At 41.4% G+C, this 21,439-nt stretch overlaps 1 protein-coding gene across 30 annotated transcripts in view; it reads left to right on the top strand.

Annotated features, from left to right (window-relative positions):
- The first annotated feature begins 3,822 nt into the window (after nucleotides 1–3,822).
- The window catches only part of SORBS1 (sorbin and SH3 domain containing 1), a 78,649-nt gene continuing 61,032 nt past the window's right edge, over nucleotides 3,823–21,439 (top strand). For 7 of the 30 annotated variants that reach the window (XM_062624480.1, XM_062624482.1, XM_062624481.1 and 4 more), the window contains exons 1-7: nucleotides 3,828–3,957; nucleotides 11,898–11,953; nucleotides 12,787–12,852; nucleotides 14,834–14,929; nucleotides 17,916–18,035; nucleotides 19,594–19,620; nucleotides 19,794–19,909. In XM_062624480.1, coding sequence (XP_062480464.1) covers nucleotides 3,926–3,957; nucleotides 11,898–11,953; nucleotides 12,787–12,852; nucleotides 14,834–14,929; nucleotides 17,916–18,035; nucleotides 19,594–19,620; nucleotides 19,794–19,909 — 513 coding nt within the window. In that variant the 5' untranslated portion in view covers nucleotides 3,828–3,925. Of the gene's footprint in view, nucleotides 3,958–11,897; nucleotides 11,954–12,786; nucleotides 12,853–14,833; nucleotides 14,930–17,915; nucleotides 18,036–19,593; nucleotides 19,621–19,793; nucleotides 19,910–21,439 lie in introns of all 30 variants that reach the window. The other 23 variants (XM_062624468.1, XM_062624469.1, XM_062624470.1 and 20 more) reach the window with 10 other exon arrangements.

Raw genomic sequence — 21,439 nt, forward strand, 5'->3', positions numbered from 1 at the left:
CTTCAGCCAGGAAGCCAAATTACCTATTTGCTTTTCTCAGCCATTTGAGAAAATTTTCTAGCAGTTTGTCTTGTAGTCCATGCTGTGTTCTCTGTACACTTAACAGGTAATGTGCTTTCATTGGATTAATACATCTATTATTATTGCAAGGACTTCTTGGTAGACTTTAACTACTTCTGCCCTAAAGACTTACTAATACTGGCAGATCAAGTTCCTATCTAGAGCTCTTAAAAGGCTGTGTACATCTTTACAAGGCATTTTTCTCTGTCTCTGGTGACAGCCTGAACACATTTATGCCATGCAGATTCAGCTGTTAAGTGCTCCCTGAGTCCTTATGCAGTCGCACTAAGGTGCCTGACAGTTGTAGGGGCTGCTGGCAGCAGTACGTCTTTCTGCGGTGACACTGGTTCCTGTAGCTTTCAGCTGGGAGGACTGAGCTGCAGAGCTCAGGCACAGGTCTGAGGCGTCCAAGGGGATCTGGATGTTGGGAGCTCTGGGACAAGCTAGGGCTCATCTCTGATAACAAGGAGGGTGCTGTAAAACTGTACCGACCAGAATCTGGGTGGCTGTTCTGTAACAAAGCAGAAGCTCCAGCCCAGCAGGGTGAGGGTGGGGATGAATGAGTTTGTGCTCATTCATGGTACTGGGTGGAACCCTAGCAGCATTGTGTTACTTTGAGTTATGTTTTGCAATTCAAGCCCTAGAACTTGGAGGAAACTGAATGACCATGATGTAAGTTTGCTTGCCTTCCTCCTCCATTGGCAAAATCAAGTAAGCTCAATCGCTTTTGCTTACTGTCTTCCAGATTTATCAAAAGTACCTCTTTTTTTTTTTTTAAGATTGCATGTCACAGCACTTCTTTGACCTCTTCTGGTGGCTGGGAGGCCTAGCCCCATGGCATACTGGGTGACATAAAAGAACTTGAATGGCTTTGTGACATTTATCAAAACACAAACACTGTGTGGATTGTACAGCAAACTTTTCAGGGTAGCTTATAACTGGAACAACCCAATCCCTCTAGTGAAAGGATTTCCTTATGACTTTGGTAGCAAAACAGACTTGATGAGGGTAGCCTTGTCCAGGGGCTGCTACAGCAGTGATCCAGAACCTCCTAGAACTGGCATCTGCCCGTTATACCAAAGACTTCTTTTTTTGCACAATTTATTTTGGCCCTTTTGCTAGGTGTGATGTCTTTTTGCAAAGACATAGGTATTATGGGGGGAAAACTACAGCAGTGGATGTGCAGCAGTAAGTGCCAGGAAAATTGCAATGTGTAGTACACTGTTACAGCAGGTTGATGGTAAAGCAGCAACACTTCATAAGGCTGTTTATCCTGCACTCAGGGTTGACTTTGGAAACAACCAAGCTATATGGCCATGCAGCCGTGTAAAACTTGCTGCCAGGTTCTACATTTACCCAAGTGGCACAGCAAATTCTCTGAAAATTTAGTTTTCTAGTCTAGTACTTGTCTGTAGCAGAAATTCTTTCCATTATGCCGCATTCATTGAAGGTTCTCTAAGCTGGTTCCTGCAAAGACTAGAATGTTTCAGACCCCAGTCCTTGAGCTGAACTTTTCTATCTAAGTTTGGTCTTGAGCCAGCCCCTGGATTGTTCCCTACTTTGCCTCTCCCCAGGTGCCATTCTTTTGATCACTAGATGTTATTTTTACAGTATAGTTTCTACTCTTTCGACATTTTAATCACAGTCATTTTTATTACCTGAAGACAAACTATCAGAGGCTTGTTTATAAACCCCTGCTACACAGCAAGCAGGGCTTACAACTGACACACTCTTGTGTGGCCCAGGCTCCGCAAGAGACTTGAAGAGATCAAGGAGGTTATTTTCAGGTGGTGAGGGAGGTCTCCTGTTGTGTACTGTTGTATAAACAGGTACATTTCAAGTAATTGGCACTGGTGATGACTGCACATCTTACTCTGGACAATGTTGTAGGCTTTTTTGTTAGCTTTCCTGCTTTGTTGTTGGCTTGTTTGGGGTGGGGGCGGGGGGCTGGAGGGGGGTTGCAGAAGGGACAGTAGGGTCTGACTGTTCAAAACATACTGTTTCCCCATTCTTTATTCTGACTGTTGATATGTCGGAAATAATCCTCTTCCTCCTCCACCCAAACACACCTGATTTTCAAAGGGGCTGGAGTCTTAACCTATATCCAGACCTGAATTTTGCAAATAGCCTCTGAATACCTGCTTCAGTGAATGAAAACAAAACTCCAGGTACAAGCTCCCCAGTGTTAGTCATTTGTGGTGTAGTAGTAAATGTGGGCTCAGGAGCCCTTTGTTTCCTCTGATTAGAACTACCAGCAGCATGTTCACACTGAGGTATGGGATTGGTCATAAATGAAGTGAGAGAGAGCAGTGTTTTCCAACCTCTTCTGGCCCCTCAGCCTATAAACCAAGTCAGAATTGTGCCCATATTGGCTAACAATTAAATGCTTCAACTGGTGGGAAGCAAGTACTGGGATGCTAAAAAGGTGTATTGGGGAGGAAAAAGGAGAGCTTGTGTTTCTGACAAAACCTCAGTCAGCATTTCACATTGCATCAGTATGGGTTTATGTGTGTAGGTATTTGGAAACCTTTGTTCTGTGTCCTTCGCCAACACTTCATTGAAAGAATCTGAAGCTAAAGTAAACATTGACCCACAAGTAGCCTTTGCTCTATGCCCTTCTGCAATCAGCAGCTCTTGCCATCTGTGTTGCATTCTAAGTCTTGTTTCAGTGCTGACCTGCTTGCCTTCGAATAATTTTCAGTACATTTTCCCAGTCTGTGAGTTTGGCAGCTTATCAATGCCTGCACATGCATATTTAAGGAATAAAAATTCAGAGACAGGCTGCAGACAGAGACACTGTGGAGTGTTGTTCATGAAAGCCAGCAATGTTTGGCGCACTGGTTGCTGTAGTCTGGTGACAAAGGACAGTACCAAGATATTTGAGGGTCTACTTCAAATTATTTCCACCATTAAACTATCACTTGGTCTTGCATGAACCAACCACCAAGGTCTGATTTCAAGAAGTCTTGGCGCCAGTGGTTTGTTTCACAGACAGTCACTGTGGAAGGAAGCATGATCCTATGCTGCTACTCACCTTGCTCACCAAGAAGCTGCCTGGGCCCGGGGATATATGAATATACCCTCACTCTTCTAAAAGCTGGCACCATCTTCATAGCAGTGCAAGCCTTAGGCTATCTAAAGGGAAACCAGATTGCACTGTGGTAGCGCCATTCCACTCTAGGGATACCCTAGTAGAGCTTGTGGCTTAAAAGCTCCTTTGATGCCTGTTATGATGCCCATAGAGCAGGCATGTAGTATGTAATAGCAATTCAAGCAGTTAGTTTCTCTTTGTGTCATGTCAAATATTTCTGCTACAAATCTCAGCTGCCAAGTGCAGAAACTTTAGCTGCCCCTTCAGCTCCTACCCATTGAAATAGGATCTGCCATGTCTAGTGCTAATGAAAATACTCCTTCGATGAGCAGATGCTGCCTGGTCTGAAAACAAAAACAAAGTGCTTTTTCAAGTGTTTTCCCTGTATTTTATTGTATCTTCAAGGTCTGCCTGTCCTTTCCCTTCTGAAGGGCATTGCATGCCTGTGCTACCATAGAGTGTCAACTCCAAATTTACTCTCTTTTCATTCCCTACCTCCAGAGCTGCAGGAAGAGTCAGTGTCTTTCATGATGACAGTGGTAGGGTAGTGACAGGCAGGCTGGGTGGGGGTGGCTGACAGTGAGCAAGCCTAGTGACAGGATGGGGTGACTAAGAACCAGCTGGCTAATTAAAGCACAGCAGTGGGAGGAGCAAAGTATTTAAGGGTGCCAGAGAGATGCCTCCACAAATTTCTTGTTACACCTCAGCATCCAAATAACTGGTTTCTTTAACTCTTTTGTGCCTCTTACGAAGTGAAATCAAGGGTCCAAGAAAATGGCACCATTAACTGAAAAGCCTGAACCAAGGTAAGGACATCGGTATGTTTTTTTTAGTCACAGTTAGTCATAGGTAGCCCTCCTAGAGCTGCTGTGAGCTGAACTTCCAGGGCTTTACATGGCACTGGTGTATGCTATGACACTGATAATTGGGTACACTGATGTTCAGGTTGCTTCTTTCATTTGGGTATGCTGCTTGAAAAGATAGGAGATACCAAGGTAGTCATTACGTGGGTTTGTGTTCTCATTAAGGGAAATGGGCTGGCACTCCTTCCCTAGTGACTGGATATTTCTCCTGACTATTTTTATGGGAAGGAGGGATTGAAAGCAATTCCTGAATGCTGATTCTGAGGAAGTTGCTAAAATGAAAGTGATGAGAATGGATGTGGAGTTCTCAACGATATGCAAGTTTGGTCACCTGAGGCTGGAGGAGTCAGAGGGAAGTGAAGATGAGGATGTAATTTTCTGCTATTTATAGAGATGATTTGAATGTCAGACTGTTGGTTATTCCAGCAGTTTGGTTTTCTCAGAGCTTTTTCAGTACTGAGTAGAGGAGCAGTCACTGTTTTCTTGTTACAGTGTGTAGGTGACCTTAGGGGCAGCACAGTCCAACAAGGCTATCAAGCCAGCACTCCAGCCTGAGCTCTCTGGCAGTCATGGGTTTGCTGTCTGGCCTTGGATGTGTAACAGTAACCAGCTTTCTGAGTTTTGCTGGAACCTTTTTGTGCCTGTTTTCAGGTAGATTAATCAGTTTCCTGGTCATTTTTGTAGTGTAGCAATGCTTCCAGGTCAGCAAAGGCTAAGGAAAGTGACCATCTAATTTCAACTTGCATCCTTAGGCTTGTCAAAAGTGTGTTGGAAGTACTTTATGCCTGGATCCCCATATGCATTGGCTAGACTTAGCTTTATGTGGTTCCCTGAAGGTCACTGCAGTTGTGTGTAAATGAGACCAACTCTGAAACTGGCTTTGCTTATTCTGAAAATATAAAAAGCAATCTGTAAGACTGATATATGCACCTTGTTATGGTGTGCTAGCTTAGCTGATTTCAGATGTTGCATAGAACAGAGACCCAAATCTCCCATCTCTGTATGAAATAGGAATATCATTTATACCTTGAAAAGTGTTAGTTGTTGCTTACTGAGTGCTTGTGCAGAGCTTCAAAACTGCTAGTGCTAGCAGAGGTTAATAATAAAATATTAATGTTTGTTGTCACAATGCCTGTGCAATTCCTTTGCCTTACGCTACTAGGAATCTCAGGATATGTCTGGGATGGCATAAGGTGACCTGTAGCATTAAAGTTTCTGGTTTATGTGTCAGGGGTGTGTATCAGAATCTACTCTCTACCCTCATTTTTGTGAGACGTTTGTAATCTGGATTTGAACTTTGTGACAGTATTGAATCTCTAATTAGTATTTCTACTTAATGCAACTTCCTCTTATTTACTACTTCACCATCTGAGAGTGTGGGATGGAGGTGAAGACAGTCTTTGTAGTCTTTGTTATACAAAATCATGCAAGAGAAGCTTCTGGATGTTGTTTAGATGATCTAATTGATTGTATTTATAGAATGCCATTCACTGTAGTAAATGCAATGTAGTGTTTGTGTCCCGCAATCTTGCAGTCAGCTGAATGGATTCATTGTTATACATAATTAGGGCTTCTGGAATTTGGGTCTGTTTATTTACAGCAATTGTTCTGCAGAGATGCAAGTGGCCCCATATCAGAGGTGTACAGAGAGCAAAGTGTGGTACAAATGGCAGCACCCCAGCTGCATGGCTCTTACAAGTAGTCTCACAACAGCTTGAACCCTATGAATCTTTTGTTTCATCCAGCTGAAGTATAAAACCAGCTTCCTCTTGGCTAGGTGTGGTCATTGCAGATTGTCTAAAGGTAAAAAGGTAAATCTGATGTAATTGAATTATTTACCCCTTAACTGTAAATAAATCCTAATTATGTGCTCCCTGCCCAGATTCCTGTACCAGTCTCAGTTAAGTGTCCTGGATGCTCCAGGCTGCATTATGCTGTTAATTTCTTTACAGCTTTCCCTTGAATTGGTGGCCTGAGAGCTGTGCCCAGTGTGCTCCCTTGTATAGGATGTACATCAGGCTGTTTCTAATCTCTGCTCTCAGATGCTGTGCCTTATGTCTCCTGCGCAGATGAATATGGGATTTTATTTAAAATACCATAGAAATCTTTATTTTCCTGTCTGAAGTTTTAAAATGTTCATGTGAGCTGCTTGGGCATATGGGTGTGGCACAAAGGCATGTGTTTCTTTAGCAGACATGAATGCTATGTGGGCCACAGCTACTGTTACCAGGATCTCAGCCATGAATACAAAAAAGAGCGAGTAGTCATGGCAGACTCTGGAGGAAGTCAGAGCTCAGTTAGTGTATTTAAAAAAATCTAGTGTCATGAGAAGAAAGGTTTTTGACTGTAAGGCTGCTGATAGCAGTTATCTGGACGGAACTGGTGATGCACTGCATGTCAAGTTACTCTTCTGTCTGTTCTGTGCCAAACAACCCTCTGGACGGCTGTTTTCCAAACCCCGTGTCTGTAGTAGAGCAGAAGGTCGATGGCTTGAGAAGGAGCCACCTTTCACACCTCCTCCCCCCTGCCCCAGCCCTGCGTGTATAAGTTATAACCAGTGGCTGATATGAAGTATTCCAGCCTATTTCTTTGCAGGGAGGTCCCTGTAGACATCAGATCACTATCTGAACTAACACTGACCAAATAACTGGTTTTAATATAGAGGCCAGAATTAGAATGGACCAAAAAAGCCAATTTATCTTTTAAACTTTGCTTTTCAGCTGTTGGGCAAATCAGCTGTAGTCTTGTGGCGTTAAGCAGAATTTAGACTTCGGGCTGTCAAGCTTTTTCTGCTATTTGCCAAATTTTAATGAAATGGGTGGGAATGTGTAGACCAGTTGCTTTGGAAATGCTTGTTCATAGGGTTGCAAAATGAAGACTCATTTCAATCACCTTCTAAAAATGAGTGTATGGGATGAGTGCAGGGAAGAAGAGCTGCTTAAAGAGAAAAATTGTGTCGGTACAGATCAATTTAACTGTAGCTGTTCATGCATTAGGTTGCAAATGAGAAACAGCATTCAAACCGTAAGAGGAAGAAGTTCTGGAGCAGACTTCCAGGAAGAGCACTGGAAGCAGGAAGCCTTACCAGTTCTAAACTGGAATGTGAAATGTTCTTGCATAGGATTGTATGACACAGTTGCCTGCAATAGCATGGGAGTAGGCCTGATGACCTAGGAGATCCTTTTCTGTTCCCTGCTCCAAAAGTGGTGACCTTGAACTGAGTTAACTCAGGTTGCAGCTAAGCTTTGTTTACTTTGAAATTGATGACTCTAAGATGACTTAGTTCAAAAGCATTTCTGAGTTCTTAAAGCCACATCTCCTAGTTTACATTTCCTGTTTGATTTTTAAGAGTGGCATATTCCTCTTAAATTGCAGAACTGCTGCATGTGACCCAGATAATTTTGTCCATTAGGAAGGAAACAAACGTGTACCATATTAAAAAAAAAGGCACAGTGATACTGCATAGGAAATGTGCTGTTGTTTATTCTAACAGCTCTAAGTTCAATTATTTATAAGTATACCTTATGCATGCTTCTGTTGTATGCTGCCATTTACTTTGTTTAGCAAGCTTTCACTGCTCCCACTCACTGAAGAGCATGGGGAGGCTGTGGTCTTGTACAGAATTGCTGTGATTCTTCCATGTGCACTGCTTGCTTATTCATAGTCTTTTCATGACATTTATTCTTAGAAGCATAATGTCTTCTGAAGGATAACAGAATGTTCTTTAACCCTTAAAATAAAAATGACAGGCAACATATTTCTCTCAGTATTTTAGGATAAGAGAATAATGATTCTTGGAGAGAGAGCTGATTGCCTTGGTTAACCTGAAGCTGCCTCCTGTATGCTAGCTTTTTTTTTTTTTACTTGTCACATTTTATGTGATACAAAATGAGAGGTATAGAGGAGATGTGCTTTCCAGCAAGTTCTTGTAAGCGGAGGAACCTCCTGGTAAGAGGTGCTAGCTGCAGTGCAGTCCTTTGCCCACTTTCCAGATTTGTAACTCCGCATTGCTGGCGTGGCTGGTTGAGCAGAGCATCTTGGTCAGGGACACTGTTGACAATGTGGGAAGAGGTCTGAGTCCTGAGCTTAATGAATGAGTGCTGTCAGTGATGTGTGAGACCTGACCAGGTGAAAAGCAAGTTCTGTGATTGCAGATCATACCTTAAATCTAAAAGATTACCATTTTTCTAAAAGCTTCAAATCCTAGATTATACTAATATAAATGACTTTGATTTTTCATTTAAGTGCAGCCACAACGCACTTAAAGTTCTTGAATATAGAGAGAAAACTTTGAAAATGTTAAAAACTTGAAACTGAGAAAATAAAGCAGGAGTCCACGTGTCAGGAGTATAGGGGAACTGCCCAGTAAGTTTTGAATGCTTGTCTCATGCTTAGCAGTTGTTTTAAAATCCGATGTGAGTCATCAGAGCTGTCAATAATAACAAAAGAAGAAACAAAAGGAAATTACTTTTCCCCACACACACATTAGATCACCAAAAATAACCACCACTTGCAACTCTTAGTTGAGATACCACTGACTTAAGAGCATGTGTCCTTGCTTGGAACTATTAATGAGCTGTTTGTTACCCCCTGCCATTGTAGGGGGAGTACTCAAATGTTTAGCACATGTGAGATAATCCAGAGACATGCTGTGCAGAAGTAGTTGCCACTTATCTGCATTCCTCCTAAATAGGCTTCTAAATGCCCTGTTCTCTTTTCCACACCAAGTAGGGAAGGAGCTACAGCCTTGGAAGAAAGGGGGGGGGCGTGGGGTGGTGGCGGAAGGGGGAAAGGAAGCGTTAAGCATTCGTCTAGAGGTATGACTGAGCTGGCAAGTAGTTGGTGGATGTTACATTTGGACATTGGCATGTTCAGTGTTACAGCTGCTTGCTTATGCCCTGAGGAATTAATTACCTTTCATTGTGTTTTGAATGTCTGCAGCTTTGAAACCTTTGTTGCTATGTCTGTTACATTTCAGGAAAGGCACTAATTCCAGTCTGGCAAGGAGACACATAGCAGGGAGCTGGAAGGACACACTTGGGGGTTCTGGAGGTTTGTTGGGTTTTTTTTAGTTGTTGTTGTTTTTGTTTTGCCTGATCTGGCAGTACTGGTTTCTCTGTTTTTAATACTGACAGATCTCATTTTTGCTTCCCTTGGGAAGGCTTCCTTCTGAAGCACTGCTGTGTGTATTTCATGTGTATCTACAGGAACTGCTTGGCCGTATCTACAGGAAGTTCTTGGGAAGTGGGATCCAGGTCCACTTGCTTCCGCAGCCCACAGACAGCTTTTCTGGTCAACCTGACAGAAACTGCTGGTCTAAGGATGTACCATCCAAAGACTCAGGGTGCACTGATTAACAGCATGTAAATTCTCAGGTGTTAGAAGGCAACACTTTACTATACTGGGGCCATGGAGCCAGACATGCTCTCTGGCTGGACCACGTATCTAGTCCCAACAGCAGCCTTTTGGCTAAGATAGGCCTAATAGGACTTCAGTATGTGCTTTGGGTTAAGCATGTGGGAGGGAGGTAGAGTAACTCTGTAGCCCTGATGCAAACAAAGGCACTGAAGCATGTTCTTTTCTTCAAACGTGCGCTATGATTTCCTCAACCTAACAGCAGCAGATCTGTATGCAGATCCTCAGCTGATCAAAATCAACTTTTAAATGGAGTTTCTGGAGCTATAGGTGCTGAGGATTGATTATGCTTACCCTGAGCATTGCTGAATCCATTCTGTGTATGGGAACCTGCATTAAGTATGTGTTTGAGTGCTTGAATAATGTTGATTAGTTTCACAGTTAAGTGAACACTGAAAGCTTGCTATTTTAAATTGAATTCCATAGTTGTTAAGTGTGGTGATATGTGGAAAAGTGTTTTTCTAGATCTAGTTCTAATGAGTTTGTACACCTCCTAAGTTTAATTTTAGCAAACTTCTTTAATTATCACTTTATTTTTAACCTTGAATCACTTCTTCTGGAAAGTAATTTGTTCTTTTAAGGCCAAATAATTGTGCTTCTTTTTGGTGTGAATTCTTTGCTTAATGCTTTCCTTAATGCAATGAAGGCCATCACTGTAAGCAGTGTCAAGACTCTTGAATCAAAAAAAATCACTGAAAATTAGGTTGATGGCAGTTGTGATGTCACCGTTTCTAAAAAGAGTTTTTTAAACGGTCTGTTTCTAAACAGGCCGTTTAAAAACTTGGTCTCACAGGTTTAATTGCTTGGATACTGCCATTGTGGAAGGGGACCAGTGTTGCTCTGGGATTGCAGCAGCAGTGGACTCTGCCATTGCCTGGGCATGTGAACTAGTATTTCTTCTTTCCTCTCCTGAAAAGGTGTTAGACTAGATTTCACCATCCCACCATCCCCCCTACATCATTAAGTTGGGCTCAACTTTTGTTGTTGACTGGTTTTAGACTGTGCCCTCCACTTCACACTGTATTTTACTGGGATCAGCTTGGATTTATGTTGCATGCTGCTGAATGTTCACCAGCACATAATGTATATCTCATGTGGTTATTTTAACAAAGAAAATATAAATAATTAAGTGTTGGCAGCTGTTGCTTGGTGCCATGCTGGTTTTACAGACTGATCTGTTACTATATTTGCCTGTTGAATTTTCTTTTCTTTCCTTTTGGGTATCTGTTGAATATATTCATTATGTTCTGGCTGGTATGAAACAAATGCTAGTTAAGAATGGGGATACTTTTGAAGCAAGAGAGCAAATTCAGATCCCTGAGGGCAATTTCCACCTCCTACAATGTCCCACTGCTGGCTTCAGTTCATGTAACATGAAAACAAGTATCTCAAACTCTCTTGTTTAGTTTCTTGTTAACATGAGCAGTTTTTCCGTATAATTCACAGATTAGGGTCTTTGTTTATACATGATTTTGCAGCTCCAGATACCTATTTCTATTCATGTTATGGAAGCCATTAACTGACTGTAGTGACACTTGATCTCACTATCTTTAGCACCAACTTTTGAGGGGAGTGAGACTGAAACATAAAATTTAAGGGCATTGAATTCAACCTAGGTCCTTTAGAGAGTTGAGAGATCCTGGCAAGTATGCCTTGTTTTCTATTTCTAGAAATGCTGCTTTTTGAATGTTCAGACCAACATCTCTGATGTGACATTTAAACATGTTCTTTTGCTGCAGATATCAAGTCCTTACAGGAGTGGGTACTGAGTATGAATAGGACCCATTGGTGTCCTGTGTAGACTGTCAGGACCATGATAATTGACTTTTTTTTTAATTCTTTGACCTCATCTGGAAGTTTTTCTCTTGAGTTAATAGTTTTACTACCTTTGGTCCCAGGAGGATTAAAGCTTCAAATTTTGAAGTTTCACTCTTGAAAATATAAGCAGCGCTGCAGGACTGGAAATGGTTGGTGCAGAAGTTAAGCATTTTGACAAGTATATCTCTTCTGTATTGTAACGTCTTTCAAAGGAGACACTGACTTTGAGCAACAGATTGCCTTGAAATCTGGCAATAGTCTAAGTCGAGGGGTTTCACGTAAAGCTTTTAGTTTCACTGAGATTTTTTTTTTCTTAAAGGTGATTCATATTTTATCTATTAGAAGCTTGCTGGATTTGCATATATATGTTGGACTTTAATCAGTACTTTATGATTTAAAGTTGAGGATTAGTCTTAAAGTCTGAAAGTAGTACCTATATTGGCTGAAAATAATCTTTAGTTTCTGATAATTTTCAGGAAAAAAATGTAACTGGTGGTTGACATAAATCTATTTTGGTTTTGAAACTAAGTTTTTTGAAAAAAATTGTGACTATTGCCTGGACTTTCCTGATGAATGTTCAGTGTCATGTCCAGTACTGTCTGGGCGGATGTGAAACATAACATAACCATTCTGCCTTTCACTTTAAACAGACATAAACAAAATCAAGAAGTGAAAAAGGCAAGACCCTCTACCACAATGAGCTCTGGTAAGTCTCTGTTGTTTTTCACTTGCCCTCCTTCACTTTTCCCTCCTTCCTTTTTATTACTAGAAATATTCCTGCCTATCTGGTGCTGTTGTGCAATTGCTCTTTTTCTTTGTTTGTTTTTTTTTTTTTTTGGGGGGGGGGGGGAGGGCTTAGAGGGGGCTTTTTTTGTTTGTTGTTTTTGGTGTTTTTTTTTATGGCTTTTGTTTGTTTGGTTGTTGTTGTTGTGTTGGTTTGTTTTGTTGGGGTTTTTTTTGCCTCCTCTTCTGCCTCCCAGAAAAGTGTCAAAGCCTATCAAGAAAGCTCAGGGAATCTGACTTATAATGACGACAGTGGAATGGCTTTGTACTAAAAAGTGTCTTGGCTTCATGTTTGTTGTTTCAATTTGGCCCATAATGCTCAAAAAATGATTAAAAACATCTTGAGGTCATCGGCTTTTTTAACTTCATAATACAAGAATTCAAAATTACCTGAAAAAAAGAAACAGCCCTGAATTTGATATGTTTTAGTAGGGATGAATGCAAAGTTTGACACCTGGATAGGAAAAATCAGGTGTTCAAGAAAAAAAAAAGGAGGCTGGTTGGGAAGAAGAAAACTTCTGGGCTTGTCTTGGTAGCAGGGTAAATTAGAGTGAAAAACAGACACCATAATGAAGTGAGATATGTAGGACCTGTGGAATAATATTCTCACTTGATTTTAGCAACATCTCCTGAGATAGTAGGGATACTTCATGAATCAAATAGTGCTGATGCATGGCATCCCCTCATAGTCAGAAGTTAAATTCAGTTGCACAGGTTTTAACCCAGAAGTAATCTGCTTCTTCATTTGTCTTGCAGAACACGAAGAAACTGATGTTGCAAAAACTGTTGTTAATGGGCTGAGCAGCAATGGACGAGAAAAAGGTGGGTTAAGAGTTTCAGAGACATCTCTGCAGCTCCCCCTGCATGTCAGCTGCGTGATGTGGTTAATTTCCCTAGACAGTCACTGCAGCAGCGGTTTCCAAACTTAGTTTGCTTGGCTACTGGTACAAGAAAAGCCTTGTGCTGCACTGTGCCAGTAGCAGCAGCCTTTCTTAGCTGAACAAGAGTTCTTTGTCTCTTGAAGGTGTGGATGGCTTTGCCTCCTCATATATTTTGTGCACTGTGTTACTTGTGAGCACCTGTGAATCAGTGTGTTTAGACAGCATGGGCTTGTGGATGCCTATGTGTGAATCCTGTTAACTTCAGTAGGAGATGAAATTTTGAGCCCAGGATTAAAGGGCAGGAGCTAACCATTCAAGTAATAAAAAAAAAAAATAAATCTAAACAAACCGTGTTAACTTCAGCAGGTTTGCAGTGTGCTTTATAGCATTCAGTTTTATATAGTGATGCTGTGTGTTTTGGCAGGCTGAGAGCATACGGTTGTATAGGTTGGTTCTCTGCTGGTTTAATTTCCTTCTCTTTTGATCTTTTTTTATAGTGGTTAGTATTTTAACTGAATTGTAGATGGATGAATTCAGTCACTTAGAGGGTAAAACACAATTAGGATTGTTTCCTAAACCACAGGCTGTTTGGATTTGGGATCTATTGTATTTGCAAGGCCTCCAAGTACTCAGGAAGAAGCATGGAAAACAGAGTTTGATCTGTGTTGCTCATCTGTAAAAAAAATAATTTAAAACAATCCCATCAATTAAAAAAATTATGATTCTGAGGTTTGAAAACATTCTACCAAGCTCTTCCCACATCCATGAGAGCCTTGAGAGCTTTCTTCTAGGTTGGTGGTCTGCGCTTTCCAGTTTTGCCAGGGACCAGAAAGATCTGCCACAAGAGGGGGTGTCCACACCACCCTGATGTGGATGCCTCTTGGGCTGGCCCAGTGCTCAGAATCGGTGTGTAAAGTATTAGAAATGTAGTTCCTCTTACTCCTGATTTTGCAGACCTGTGAGGGATGGCATGGAATGTGAGGAAGCACCGAGCATTTTTCATTTAATACATGCAGAAAGCTAATAGGTTTTAAAGGAGAAAATCCTGGCTCTGAAGAAATCGAGAACGAAACTCAAGTTATTCTGGGGGAGCCATGATTTACAAGATGTTTATCTTGGCAGATCCTGTTGAGCTTCACCTCTGAGTAGTTTTGCCTCATTTTTTTTTAAAAACCACCCCCACCCATTAGCTGCAGTACGGAGTCAGAGAGAGCAATCACTGCCTGGTTTGGGCAGTTTTGTAACAATTGCTAGAATTTTGCACAGTGCTATGTATGGTTTTCCCGTATGTTACTACATCTAGTATAATTAGTGTGCTAGCTGATGGATGCCAGTAGAAATTTCTTCAACTTACTGTTTAAAGGGATGGACTTTTTTCTCAAATAAGTATTTCGATGCTACCCTTTGGCATTGAACAATTTTTAAGATTATTTCACGTTTCACTTCCTTCTGTTGCTGAACTTATAAAATATGTGCCGTAAAATACAGAATTTATGTAATGTGTCTAATGTTCCTCTCTCAACCTTTCAATCCTTGTTTTTTCACTTTTGTTTTAACTGAGTCATACTAATGTTAACATTTTTATTTTTGCATGTAGTGTATCTCTCTATCTGATTATACTAAAATTTTTTGATGGCTTCTAAAGAACTAATGCTTCCAGATTCTTTTTGCCTGCAGCATAGTGGCAGTCAGCAGTTAGTCAATTCAGTAAGCAGTTCTGTATGCAGCATAAAACAGACATGTCCTGAATTAGGGCGAATGAAGGGATATTTTTAACAGTTGCATCACTGCTCTCTGGACTGCTTTTGTATTTGAAATTTCCTGCTATTGTGTCTCCAAGTACATTAGAAAATTTTGTGGCATGCTTCCCAAACTCTGCTCTTCCCTTTTTGGATGTGCCATTTACACTTTTGTGTTTGCAGCTGTTGATGTCCCTTTATGTACACGCTCTATTTCTGCCGTTAAAATAATCCCTGTGAAGAAAGTGAAAAGTTCTCCTCACCTAGTGCTGCCTACAGGTATCTTCTTCCTTCCTCCCCCTGCCATGCATTAGTTTACCATCATTCCCTCCTCATTTTCTCTCTCCTCCTCCTCCATACATCTTTCTGCTTCACCCGTGTGCTTTGGCTAGTTTTCAGCTTCATGCTCTTCTCACTGTTTCCAGAGCTGTAGATTTCATCAGTAGGTAATAAAGTTAGCTCTTAATGGCACAGTACATTGTTCTCAATTATGCTGCTCTTCTGCAGACATAATTGTGTCTGCTTGAATCTGGGATCGTTGTAAGCTCTTCAACTAATGCTTGATTATGAATAATATTGTTATTACAGCCTCATTTTGAACCAAACTCCTGATGAACCAGAGAATGTTTCCTGCATATCTTTAGTCTTTATGAAAGTGAATAGATGTCAGAGATGGTATTTTACAGGTTCAGGCATAGTTCAACATTGGTTGGATGGTTTTGGTTTTCTGTATGTACACTGACTTCACAGAATCTTTATACAGATGAATAAGGATGTTAGGCTGTATGTCACCCCCTCCTCAAGCACATTTTCCCACTAAAAGTAGAAGAATATTTTTGTACTTTGCTGGATTTGCAGAGTCAGAGTAGTTAGCTGATACTGCTTGTCTCTCCTGATCTGTCACACATGTGCTCTGTTGGACTAGTATAGTGCTAATGTCATGTTTATTACCATCTGCTGGATTTGTGTAGTGAGAGATTCAGTTTTTTGTTTTCCATCATCTCGCCTAAATTGTGAAGGAATTCAACATCTTAAGTATTTGTCTTCCTCTCCCAAGTTGAAATAGTCTGACAATATTTTATTTTCAAAGTTTTTCAGAACATTTTCATTTTTCTGAGTTCAGAACACTTTTTTTCCTCCTTCTTATTCTTTTGATTCAGTATACAGCTTTAGTATGTTGTGTGAAAATAAAGTACTTTGATTCCCAAATTTGATCCTCCTCCAATATGATGTAGACATTTATGGCATGTTGAACTCTTTATGTGTTTCCATTTCTCCAGTGCCTGTGAAGGGAATCTAGGTGTAGGAGCATGAGAGAACCCTGTGCTCTTTGTGATTGGCTAAATCAGGCCTGGTGACCCCTAACAGTGTGTCCATGCCTCAGAATTAGTGATCTCAAGATTGGACTGCCAGAGCTTAAACCTTTGTCCTCTGGTGTGAGTGTATCCATTAGAGTCCTTGGATGCGTTGTGCTGTGTGTATGGGAATGATAGAACTGGATTCTTGGGCAAAAGGAATCCTGACCCTATCTGGATCATGCAAAAATCAGTCAGAGAAGTCAACTTCTATTTTACCAGGCATGTGGGTAACCTTAAGGCATGATCAGTTGTGTGGTGTCAGGGCAAATGTGGTATATTTAAGGATGAAGAGCATTTGATATGTCTTTGTGGATAGTCTTTCCCCTCACCCCGGCTGCCTCTGTGCTGCCTGAATTAACTAAAGGCTGAACTATAGGAAAGTATCCTCTGATTCTGTACTTATTCCATCCTTTTGTAAGTGTGGATCTGAAACTGCTTTTTGTGAAATGTCTAAAGCATTGGAAGCCACGTAAAAGCGTGAACTGCAGTGACATCAGCATAGAGAACTTTCTATGTGAGTTCAGCATTGATTGAGTCTTTCCCCCTACTGCTGTTCTTCATCTGGCACTACTGATGTTTCCTTATATTATGGCCTGTTTTTTAACCTTAGTTGAGGCATTATCGTGGTCTATAGGCACTGTACTGGTGTGATTTTAATGGGGCGTTATCTTCTTGGAGTCAGCCAGGGAATATTGATCTGCACAGACATCAGTTGTTGTCTAGGCAATGAGTGGCAGCCTTTGCCTGCTCTGTTCAGTCTGAAGGCTTAACCGACCAATGCTATCTGTGTGCAGAGACAGTATGATCCTCACCCCATAAAAATCATCATGGTGTAACACAGTGTATATGCTCAGTACCTCTTCAGGTTCCCTGTGTGGTTGCATAGTAGGACTAGCACCTCTGTTTAGATAGGTCAAAGTGAAGTCTGATGGCAGCTACAGGGTCAGTAATAGTGCGTGAGAAAGGGAGGCAATGTGTTTTCCTGTGGAAGTAGCTTAGATAAGTGAGAGGCTTTTTTTTTTCTATAGGTATCTTAGCAGAAACAGCTTTCTGGAAGGATTTTAAGTAAGGGGAAGAAGATAACATTGAAGTACTGATTTGCTATGACTTTAAAGGATGATAGCAGATTTAAAACAAACAAACACCCACCCCACCCCCCCACCCCCACCCCCCCCCCGAAAAAAAAACCAAACCAAACAAATCCATGGACAGAAATGCACAAAGGTAAAGCTGCACAGAAGCTGTGCTGAATTGGGCCTCAGCAAGGGTGCTAGTGTGATCTAGCGTTTGGCTCACAGGGTGATTTGAGTGCGTATATGCTGAATCTCCTCTTTTGGGGGATTTTGGTTCCTATGTCAGAAGATGAAACACTGCCATGAAATGGGGGGAGATGGCAAGTAGATTATACTCAGCACAGTTACAAGATTTTATCCAACAGTGGTCATAAGACATTTTTTTTTTTCTCTTTCAGTCCTGCACAAAAGACATATTTAATGCTTCAGCACACAAATCGTATTGCTTTATGCCACTGGGACATCCCAACAGAAGAACTAGAGGTGTAATGGTAGAATGTCCTTCTTGGTATAATATCTCCATACAAAGCTGACCAAATAAAGCAAATGGGCCTGTGAAGTTTGGTTCAAACACTCATCCAATTTTCTTCCTTTCTTAGCTCTGTTACACTGACTCCGAACTTACTTCTATATTCATCAGTTACATGACTGTGAAACTGCTTTGATTTCTCCGTGCTTTAAATCCAGAGCTAATCTTCATCTGCATAAACATTACTAGATTGGTTCACCCAGAGGCAGCCATGCTAAAATTATTCCATAGAGCTGTGATGGATCCTAATAGTTTTGTACCATCTGTTTCAATATGTCTTCTCTGTGTATGTGCATTTCCTATAGAAACAGATCCCACTAGAGTCTGCAGTGGAAAAGGAGCTGTGACTCTCCGGGCATCTCCAGCCTATCAGGAGAATCAGAATATCACTTTGCCATGTCCTAAGAATGTCGAGCAACCTGAAAGTAAGTGGATGGAGTGTTAACTGGAATATCTTAACCTCAAGAGAGGTCAGTCCAGGGTCTTGGGGTGACTCTTTTTTAGCTACAGTTGAAAGCCCCAAATTCCAGTAGCATGGTTGGAAACCTCATGCAAGAACCAGGCCAGTGGAGGGAGACTGAACCCTATTCTTTCTTAGTGCCGGTTTGATGACTGCTGACTCTTTGGCTTAAGTTTATTTACAGCTCCCTTTTGCTGTCAGGAGCACAAAAACCTCTTTCAGATAAAACTCTCAGATGTTTTTTCTTTTTTTTTTTTTTTCTCTCCTGGCAGGCCTATGTCACCTCCTTTTATCCCAGACACAAGGTTAACAGAAAGAGGGCGGGTGGTGCTCCTGCCACTGAAGCATTCACTTGGGTTGTCAAGGGATGGGGATAGGGTCCCAGACAGACAGTGTCCCCAGAGAGCTGTGCCGTCTTTCAATAGCAGATGTGTAATTACTTAATTACAGGAGACAGGCAAAGCATAACAAATCTGGCCAGTGTTTTGGGTCTGGCAGAGAGGATGAAGTCCTAAGGGCACGATGCAGTTAAGAGGAGGGGGGGTCAAACTTACTCTTGAAAGCAAAGCATACGTCATTTATGATTGTATTGTTGGAGGAAAGGCAGTTTCATTAATTTCAGCTTCAGTGTGCTGCTTTCTGCTCTGCCTTCTCTTCCTATTCTGCTCCACCTATGACCTACCCTTTTTTCATGCTTGCCATTCTGTTTCTTCACTCCTACCCTCCACAATTGCCTCTTTCCTTTTTGTTGATGGCTTCATAAATTTCCAGCAGCTTGAATGGCAATGAGCCCATTACTATGGAAATCAGCTCATTAATACTTCCTTTGCTTAGTCTCCCAATTGCTTTATGAAATGTACTTTGGAGCTGGAAGAGCTTTTTGTGTATAACTTAAGCAGCAAAATGGGTAGAGGGGTAGGGAGGAGCCCAGTGGGAAAGTGGGTAAATAGGTGATGAGACCAGTGCACGTAGCTGCAGAAACTGGGCTATAAAGTGACATTGTATTTTGTAACTCCGTTCATGCACACACATCTAGGCTGCAAAACCTGATCTAGTTGTTAGCAATCTTTTGTCTCAGTTAATCACACATAGTGAATTTGATAAGGCTAGTTACGTCTTTGTAGCCTGTATTATGGCTGAATAGGGGATCCCTACATTTCCAGTAATTTGTGGTGCCTGGATGTCAAGCTGCAGCTTTAGAAAGTAGCTAGCTGGGCTGCCTTTTTGCCTCTGAAATAAGAATGTCAATGAACAATTGTTTCTTCATTGCTCTGAATGAATTGCTTTGTGTTTACAAAGGTCATAAACAAGGAGGGCATCATGTTTAGGGCTGGTCTCTATGGTAATTAGGCAGCCCTGTCAGAAAGCATTCTGTGTGTGAAATGAAGTAGCTCAACTCTTAACTTCAATTGGTACATGTTTTCTGTAAATGTAACGGTTTATCCCCCCCCCCTTTTTTTTTCCCCTCTATGCCTATTCTCCACCCCCACCTCTTCCATCCCTCCTTTCTGTGAAATGCTTAGGTCTGGAGCCAGAAAACCCAGAAACAGGTACAAACATTGGCTGCTTATGTTGTTGCTTCTGTTGCTTTCTTGGAAGTATTTCTTGTTGCCTGGAAAAAAAAAAAAGAAGGGGGGGGGGGAAGAGGAAAAAAAGAGTCCCCTCCTTTCATTTGTACTGTAGCTGGAGAGAATTCTCTGTGATCTATTTTCCTTCCCCTCAGATGATTGGAGGTCATCGTCTAACACTGATGCCAATGGGGATGCCCAACCATCTTCTCTGGCTGCCAAGGGTTATAGGAGTGTGCGTCCGAACCTTTCCTCAGACAGCAAGCCACAGGTAAGCCTTTCTTCTGTGACTCTGAGGGTGATCTTCTGAGTTCAAGCGCTGGATTCATGGTAAGGATCCCTGGGGCGAACTCCAGACTTTGCTGCAGACTTCAGTAAGTTTCAGCTTGCCTCCACTTTTCCTCCCTTTAAAATGGGGCAACACTGGTATGACCAGAGTGCTGTGGAGCTTGTGTGTTCAGGCATGCCACAGTATTTCCTTGGTGGATGAAGGAGGAGGACAACGCTATCTGATTGGAAGAAAAAAGGTGAAGTAGCCATCTAGTACTGTTTTGAATTTTATGTTGGTATATTTCCTAGAGGTTGCTACAGGTTGAAAGCATTGTTAAATTAAAAACAAGATACTGGGGAAATGCCTTTCATTCTTAACACTGTAACTGATAGAAGCCAACAAGGGAAAGGTTATTTGTACCTGAAGCTGAATGGTTGAAGTCAATCTGTTAAGAGAAGAGTAACTTCATCCTTTTTCTTTTGGGCAGTTGGTCTGCACAGTCTCAAAACTGGTAAGGAAACCCTTCATTAGAAACCACTTTCCCATGTGAAACAAGAGTTTCTTTAAAGCCTTGTTCTCTATCAGGGACCTATAGCAATGCTGCAGGACAGTGTTCCTGAAATGGTACGTGAAAGTGGAAGGGGGCACAACTTGCAGGAAGGCATGAGAAGGAGCACCACCCTAGAGGAGAAACCCATTTACTGCCTGATACTTACAGCTGTCCTATAGTCCATTATCGACCTTGTCGATGAACACAGAGAACACTGCTGCACATAGTGATTTCTATAGGAGTTTCAAGGACTGCTGTCCAAAATAAGCCGAAGTGGAAGAAAATGGAAAACAGCAGTTTTAGGTGAATTGTTATTTCCTGATAATACTATGTAGCAGGAAAGTGAGGCTTCCCCTAACTTAGGGAAATATGGTGGCATTCTGAAGTTTCCAGGCTGAAACTACTGTTCTTAAGGAATCAAAAGGAATGAGCCTGTTCCAGAAGCAGAAGCCCTTCAGAAGAAGCACTTACCAACCCAATTCTTCTCTCTCTTACGCATCAGGAAAGTGGAGGAAAGAGTTGCAACATGAGGACAGTAGCTTTTGGGGCAGCAGCTGTAATTTTATGAAGCTGTTCTAGGTCTGTGTCCATGTAAGAAGAATACATGCTGGCTGTAAGTTGTCATATGTGGATGAATTATAAAGGAGGTATATTTGTCAGGTTTGAATATTGCAGGCTGTTAAGGCATCTTCATTTTCTGATTTTGACCATTTTAGCAGTGGTTTAGCCAGCCCTTGCCTATAAAGATATGACAACAGGATAAAACCTAATTTTGTGGTCTCCAGAGGGTTCAATTTCAAGAATTCAGGGAGCTACTGTTCACTAGGTGGGTGTTTTAATTCTCTTCCTTTCAGTAGTTTATAGTTTTCAGCCACTAGCAACAAAGCAGTAAATAAAATAAAACTTGCTCTATTGCTGAATTATTTTACTTCAAAACGGTTTGGCTTTCAGAAACAAATTGCTGGAGTTGGAGTTGAAGT

The sequence above is a fragment of the Pezoporus occidentalis genome, unplaced genomic scaffold, assembly GCF_034315485.1.
Source record: "Pezoporus occidentalis ecotype Australia unplaced genomic scaffold, CSIRO_AGI_Poc_V1 ctg268, whole genome shotgun sequence".
NCBI classification, from domain to species: domain Eukaryota; kingdom Metazoa; phylum Chordata; class Aves; order Psittaciformes; family Psittacidae; genus Pezoporus; species Pezoporus occidentalis.